This window comes from Telopea speciosissima, chromosome 9, assembly GCF_018873765.1.
Source record: "Telopea speciosissima isolate NSW1024214 ecotype Mountain lineage chromosome 9, Tspe_v1, whole genome shotgun sequence".
Classification (NCBI taxonomy): domain Eukaryota; kingdom Viridiplantae; phylum Streptophyta; class Magnoliopsida; order Proteales; family Proteaceae; genus Telopea; species Telopea speciosissima.
Window position 1 is genome coordinate 749,152 of NC_057924.1, and position 7,324 is coordinate 756,475.

A 7,324-nucleotide genomic window follows, 5' to 3' on the forward strand; every position below is an offset into this window, starting at 1 on the left:
ATTCCTAAGAATGAGTCAAAGGATGTCATCTCTCCGTGCAAGGTACTCTTGAGTTGAAGTCATCCATAATTACAAATGCATACACAAAATTCTTCCCAACACAAGGATGTTATCTCTTTGGTCAGCTAACACCAGAGGGAAAGCATTCCTAATAACACATGAACTGAGCAAAGCCAATTGTGAGGAAAGGTGGGCTTCTGTATAGGGTTCCGGGGATGAGTTTCAGAGCCTATATCCATGCAAATGTCTTGCCCACCTTCTAGCCATGTAAGGATCATGGTAATCCCAACCCTCAGCACTGGTTCTCCCGCCTATGCTAACCTCTCTCCCCCCAGCTGATTGACCACTATGGCTTTCCCGTTTATCGTCTACCCCCACTACTATTTCGCCACTTATTATACAGTCATCCACCCCACCCTCCATATAGCTATACCCAACACAAATGAATTCAGAGTCACCCATGTCTAGAGAAATTCTCCTCTCCTCTCTTCCCCTTAGTTCCCCAAGCCTTACGACCCCTCCGTGCTCTCCAATTCTCAACTGCGTGTCTCTGATAACGCCGCCCAGCAGTCTAGCCAAAAAATCTTCGATTTCATGCATCACGAATCCATTGGAGGTGCCGAAGCCAAACCCAACGTGAAACCTATGTACCGGAATGGGGATTTCCATGTCAATTTCATGGCCAAGATACGACCTTGTGGGGCTATCAGAGAGGTGCAGGATGCAGGACCTGGGGTTCTTGTGAGCACGATCGTCCAGTATCTTGATGCCTTTCTTGAGGCCTTCAGCTGGGTCGGCCTCACCCATGTGGAAAATGCGATCGATAACTTGCAGTGCCGTACGTTTCCCATGGGATGTCATTCGTCGCAAGGGGAAGGCGCGTGTTGCGGCGGACGAGTAGGTGACGATGGCCAGACGGTCAATGGAGCGAAGGGAGAATACTACCAATGCCATGGATTGCTTGAGGAGCCTCAAGTGTGGTCCATTGGGGCTGGCCACCAGGACGAGGTCTGTCGCCTGGTGGTGTGCTAGTGAGACACAGAGATAAGCTCTGTTACTCGGTGGTCCCGATGGTGTTAATCCTTGTTGGTACGAAGTGGGCCCTGCTATTAGTTGCCGAGATGGAGGTGGTAATGGAGGAAGAGGAGTGAAGGGGGGAATTGGGATGAGAGTGAGGTGGAGGCGTGGCTGGGGCGGCTGAGTGAGGTCAGGCTCCACAGGGTCATCGTCGTCGTAGCGGGCGGAGCGGAGGGAGTAGCGCCTGTGGACTCGAAAGGTGGCGATGGAGTCGTCGAGGATGCGGAGGATGGGATCGGATTGGTTGACGCAAGGGAGGGAAGAAATATGGAGAGGAGGTGGGTTGAGGTTGCGTGGGAGCTTTGTCCAGTGCGCTCTGCAAATGGGGCAGGTGACGCTCCCATGGCGGACGTTGGAGGAGATGCAACTGAAGTGGAATGCGTGTGAGCACTGCGCCGTGAATACAGTTTGCCCTGGGCTTCCCACTGTCGTGCTGTTGTAACTCAAGGCCTCCAGACATATCGCACACAAATTCTGCAACAACACCACCATCACCAAAACAGGCTTAACACCTATTTGCTAGAACCAATAATTCTTTTTTCTTTCTTGGCGGGGGGGTCGGTCTTATGATGAACCGTTTACACTTTACCTTGCTGACGCCACCGGATTCCATCTCCTCTACGATCTTTGAGGCATTTTCCCGCTTCATTGAAAGAGACGAGCCCGAGATCTGAAGAAAAGAAAAAAAAGAGGAAAAATTTAATCCATCCATTGAAAAAAGTAAGTTCGCTTGGTTCTTTTTATTTTTGGATAAAAAAATTGAATTTTAGACACCAGAGAGCGTGAAAGGTGAAATACTATTATATGCCTCTTCCAACTTCAAAGAAGAAAATCTTGACACGCCATGATTGCAAGTGTTTAATGTTTTTCAATTAAAGAATTAGGGAGGAGGGGGAGAGGAGAGAATGGATGGTCTCCTCCTTCCCTATTTTGGATCCGTAAGGAAAGGAAAGGACGCCAAGAAGAAACAAGAAGAGTAAAGTTTCTTTCTTTCTCTCCTTTTTTTCCCCCTCAAATTCATTCTTTTTGAATGCAATGAAGAAGTTTGAGAATGCCATTAAGTTGGGGGGAAAATGCTTGGAAATAGTAGGAGAAAAGGAGAGATTATAAAGTTAGCATGCATCAAATCCAATATACAGGATATAAATTCATTATTGGCGAAGAAAAAATAAGCAAGAAATGAAAGGAGGGAAAGTTTTTTTTCTTTCTTTTACGGGTCGGGAATGATGGATTCGTAAGAAAACCTACATTATTGTCGACGATGGCATCGTCTTCAGGTTGTTCGCTCCTTGAGAACGAACCACAAGGAAATTTGATTTTTGTCGCTGCTTTTCTAAAACTCGAGGCTCCTACCATGGCGGATAAAAGTTCTCTTTTTTTTTTCTGTGCCGCCGACACTCTTGCTTCTGACCTTCCGTGCTTCCTAGTTGTTCTTTGTGGTATTCTACCGTTGCTTGGTGGGGTTGAGACTGTGTGTGTGGTGTGTATGTGAAATTTTCAGCAGGAAACACCGGAACAAAGAGACAGAGAGAGGTGTCTTGGGGGGGGGGGGGGGACTACTTTCTCGGCTGCCGTTGTAGTGCACTGTTCTTCTTCTTCCTTCCTTCCTTCCTTGTGCTGCAGTCGATGCTTTATTCTTCTCTTCCTTCCACAAAATACCCAACTTTTTAAATTCCAAATCTCAAATTTGTATGTATTCCCTCTCCCCCTACCTTTTATTAGCTTAGTTAATTAATTATTAGTTAAAAGGTAAATTCAATGGATCCTACCTACATCATAGAATTATTTTACAGTTCAACTCTCTCTCTCTCTGTCTTTCTTCTACTACGAGTACTTCTTTTATTATGTTCTAAGTTCCAAACTTAAATTCCAATTCTCAATTTGTTACAGAGTACAGTACAGTATTGTGTTATACAGATACGAGTATTTATACGTAGTACTAAAGTTAGTGTTATTATGGCTCCGACTCTGGACTTCAGTAAAAAAGGCAACGGACACAGAGCTCAGGGGTGGGTGGGGAAGAATGGAAGACTGGACTCTGGAGGAGTTGAGGTGACAGCTGGTAGGGACTAAGGAATGGAATACACGCTCCCCTGTAACCCAACACAAACTGTGAACTAGGCTATTGGGCTGGGCCGGGCTGGGCTGGGCTGGGACCTTCCACTGATCCCAATAACTATCCCGGACCCTCCACCACCCTGAGTCCTGAGACCTGGCCCAGCCCCAAATGACATCATAGCTTCTTCCCTTACCTCAGTGCCAATTCCATTTGTAAGTAAAGCCAAAGTGGATGGCACAATGGCCTGAGGGACTAAGGTATCACAATCTGGCCCACGTAAATCAGACCCAGATCCAATTATATCCTTCCCATTATTCTAAAATGAAGAGAAAATGTTATAATTTTAGGAAAAAAAAGACTGTCCTGAGCGTGGCTCCTACACCCAGTTATAGGATGGGGCGAAATGACTACCCCACACCCATGAAAGGTAGAAACCCCTTCCCCCGTTGATGCTTCCTCACGCACTCCCAATGTAAGGGCCACGCTCCCAGACAGAAAACTCTTTCCCATAATCCTATTTTCTCTCACACGCTCTCTCCTCTTTGACAGGTGAGTCCCTTTGTGTATCAAGCATGTGATGGATCATTATCCTCTCCGGTTCCCTGCCCGGAACAGTTGTCTGGTTCCTCTCATAGGGGGTTGAAAATGACGACCTACCTAATCCCCTGCCCAAATACATTGTCCAAGTGAGGTTAAGTCGTCATTTCTGCCTCCCTATGAGAGGAAGTGGACAACCGTATCGAGCAGGAACTGAACAGGAGGAGAGAGATAGACACATGGGAGTGCTGGTGTAGGCCACACTCTTGGACAGAAAACTACTTCTCATGTTATTATTTGGGTAAAGTACACGTACCCCCCTATAATGCACCCAATATTCCTCGTACCCCCCTAAGCTTCTGATAAGTCCACGTACCACCCCTCAATATTCCACGTACCACCCCTGCTTTACCCCCCTAATGCCATTTAAGTCCACACAAAGTATTAAATGTTAAAAAATTACCAAACTACCCTTTCTTATATCTTTTTTAAAACTTGAAAAGACCTAATTGCCCTGATCTATTTGCTAAAATTTGAAAAGACTAAAATGCCCTCATCTTCCCCAAATCATCATCTTCTTTTACATACCCACCACCACCCACCGTTACCACCATCACCACCGTGAAGCCCCACCTCCAGCACCACCTCCAACTCCTCCACCTTTACCAATTCCACCACCTATCCCCCTCCGTTGCCTATTCCTCCACCAACACCGCAGATTTGGTAAGGGCGCGGTGGTGGATTCAAGCTTGATTGGAGGAAAAAATGAAAGGGAAAATGGAGAAAAAAATTCTGAGACTTAGAAAGCAACCAAAAAGAGCGGCGATCAACGAGATGGGACTGGTACTAATCACATACCCATCTCTCTCTTTTTCTCTTCCTCCCAATTCCCCAAGTCCAGACGGAAACGCAACATTCACAACCATTGAGCCAGTAGCGGAAAGAGAGAGAGAGAGAGACTGAGACATGGGAAGGTGGTGCTATCACTTCTGAGTCTTGTGAACCAATATATTTTTCTTCTCTCGTTAATTAATTTGAAAACCCAAAAAAGAAAAAAGAAAAAAAGGGGAAAAATTAGAAGCGGAATGAGTAATAGAAGGGGACAAAACTAAAAGAGCAAAAAACCAGAAGGATAAAGGTGGGAGGTGTTTCGGGGAAAAATCTCAGATTTTGGATGATTCCTTCTTCTTTTTATTTTAGTTTTAATATTTTTTTATGTGTGATTTTCAGCTTTGGTGGGACGGGAATTCAAAATCTCAGTTCTACTGTGTGTGAGTGCAACTCTGAGTCTGAGATGGCTGGCAGAGTTGGCTGGCTGGCTGCCCTACGATACGAGATGCGCCGGCCACCTTATATTCAGGAATTCTATCTGGGATTGGAATAGTAAATTAATGGGTTAATGGTGGGTGGCGGTGGTGCTGGAGGTGGGGCTTCACGATGGTGGTGGTGGTGGTGGTGGTGGTGGAGGTGGTGGCGGTAGAGGTGGTGGGTATGTAAAAGAAGATGATGATTTGGAGAAGATGAGGGCATTTTGGTTTTTTCAAATTTTAGCAAATAGATCAGGGCAATTAGGTCTTTTTAAATTTTAGGAAAGATATAAGAAAGGATAATTTGGTAATTTTTTAGCATTTAATACCTGGTGTGGACTTAAATGGCATTAGGGGGGTAAAGCAAGGGTGATACGTGGACTTATAGAAACTTAGGGGGTACGAGGAATGTTGGGTGCATTGAGGGGGGTACGTGTACTTTACCCTTATTATTTTATACAGTTACTTATTTTGTTATTAATTTATTATTAACTAACATTTTCAGATCTCTTATTTATTTTTAATTTTTTTATTTCCCCTTTCATTGGTTTGACTAATACATAAGTTCATACAAAAACAAACTAAAGATCCGTTAAATTAGGGGAATTTTTTTTGACATTTTGAACAAAAAAATTAAGAATCTTTTGACAAAAATTTGTTACTAATGAGATATTCAAAAAAATTATCTTGACAAATTTCACCTTTGTCCCAAAATCCCAAATCCTGAAATTTCAATCCATTTCAAACATTGGTGCACGTATAATTTAATTGAATTGATTGGTCCCCCATGTCTCTTTTAAGAGTGTAAACCCTAGCAAAACATGTTAGAATGATTGAAGAACAGTGTGTGGAGAAAAAGAAATGACCGTTACAATTTGAACTTTAAAGTCATAGTATGATTGCTTTTGAGCCCTTTTTTTTTTCTTTTAATTTTCGGTCTTTCATTCCCAAAGCCTAATTGCACATTTTTATCCAATCTTAATTCTTTTTTTTTTGTTGGTAAAATCCAATCTTAATTCTCAATTCTCAATTCTGCCAATTTTAAATTACTCTCATAATATTCCGGTCTCAATTTTCAAAACTGGAGAATTGTGTATGCTAATTCAAGGATTTTAAACTTGAAATCAAAGGTCCATACGGGATCGAAATGGAATCGCTTCCAAAAATCTTAGAATCGATCACTTCAAAACTTTTAAAATCAAGATTGATCACAACCAATTTGACCGATCTAATTTCAATTTTCTTTTAAAACAGTGGTTTGGATGCAATTTTTGTGTCTCCAATTCTTCTCATCTCCTTTGGTTAGTGACAAAACCTCTCCCCTCTCAATTTGCTCATGTTTTATTTTTTTAAATATGTTTTAGGCCAAGGTGTAAGCTGTGCTCAGACACATGGGGGTGTGCAAAATAACCATCCTGCTCCCATAAATTGCAGGCCCATGTATCTGACTGCAGGCTGCGCTACGACACATAGAACATCAGCCCTATATTTTAACTGCAAAATGATGAGAATACCCCACTAAAGAATGTGCAATGCATGAACCTTAAAGCCTTTTAGCAAAGAATTGGCAATTTTTACTTTTCTAGAATTGCTTTCCTGCTTGCCTTACCATTCTGGCCAATATTAAGAAAGACTCCATAATTGAAGTAAAAAAAACCTGTGCATCACAATACCAATTCTAATTCTCAACCACAAAATCCCTTGTGTGGCCACAGAAAAAGCAAAAGATTAGTTGTTAGGTGCCTAAAAAGGCTGTCCTTCCCTTCCTTTCTTCCATCGATTGCACAGTCGCACTCAGCTTAATTGGAGTGGCACAATGGGCAAGGATTCTTTGGTTTTGCTTCAATTCCTTGCTTTGACCATGGACCAACCTCTATCTAATGCCACCTCCATGGTTTTAAGCATCGGTATTGCAATCCGATTCACATCAGTATCAAATTCAAAGAATAGGAATGATTATCTCCTCCAATTCACTGTCCAACCCAGCTCCCCCAGTTCCTCTAATAGGGGGGGGGGTGGACCTCACTCGGGCAGAGGTAAGATGGTCATTCCAATCCCCCCTTGTTAGAGGAACTGGACAGGACAGGGATAAAGATCCTTACAAAGTAGTCTAATTTTTAATTTACACCCGATACCGATAGGGTTTCAAGAATTAGGATGGAATCGGTAGAGACACCAATTTGGATCCCAATTCTGCATTTTGAATCATGGGTACCGGCCGATACAACATACGGATGCCTATAACCTTGACCCATGTCATTAAATCTAGTCGATTATTAGATTTTCCCTCTAGAATCTTCTAGAAAGAAATGTTGGGCTGAAGGAACACCGCGAGGGGAAGAGT

General features: G+C 43.1%; 1 protein-coding gene across 3 annotated transcripts; it reads right to left on the reverse strand.

Annotated features, from left to right (window-relative positions):
* Window positions 1-48: 48 nt before the first annotated feature.
* Window positions 49-6,564, reverse strand: LOC122640421 (E3 ubiquitin-protein ligase WAV3-like). Of its 3 annotated transcripts, none has more exons than XM_043833608.1 (3): window positions 2,326-2,517; window positions 1,667-1,717; window positions 49-1,551 (listed from the first exon to the last, which is right to left on the reverse strand). In XM_043833608.1, exons 1-3 carry the CDS (start codon window positions 2,431-2,433, stop codon window positions 223-225), a joined length of 1,488 nt encoding a protein of 495 aa, XP_043689543.1. In that variant the 5' UTR covers window positions 2,434-2,517; the 3' UTR covers window positions 49-222. The 3 variants fall into 3 exon arrangements, with proteins under 3 accessions (XP_043689543.1, XP_043689542.1, XP_043689544.1); XM_043833607.1 differs by having other exon boundaries at window positions 1,667-1,747; XM_043833609.1 differs by lacking the exons at window positions 1,667-1,717; window positions 2,326-2,517 and adding an exon at window positions 6,559-6,564 and having other exon boundaries at window positions 49-1,581.
* Window positions 6,565-7,324: the final 760 nt, after the last annotated feature.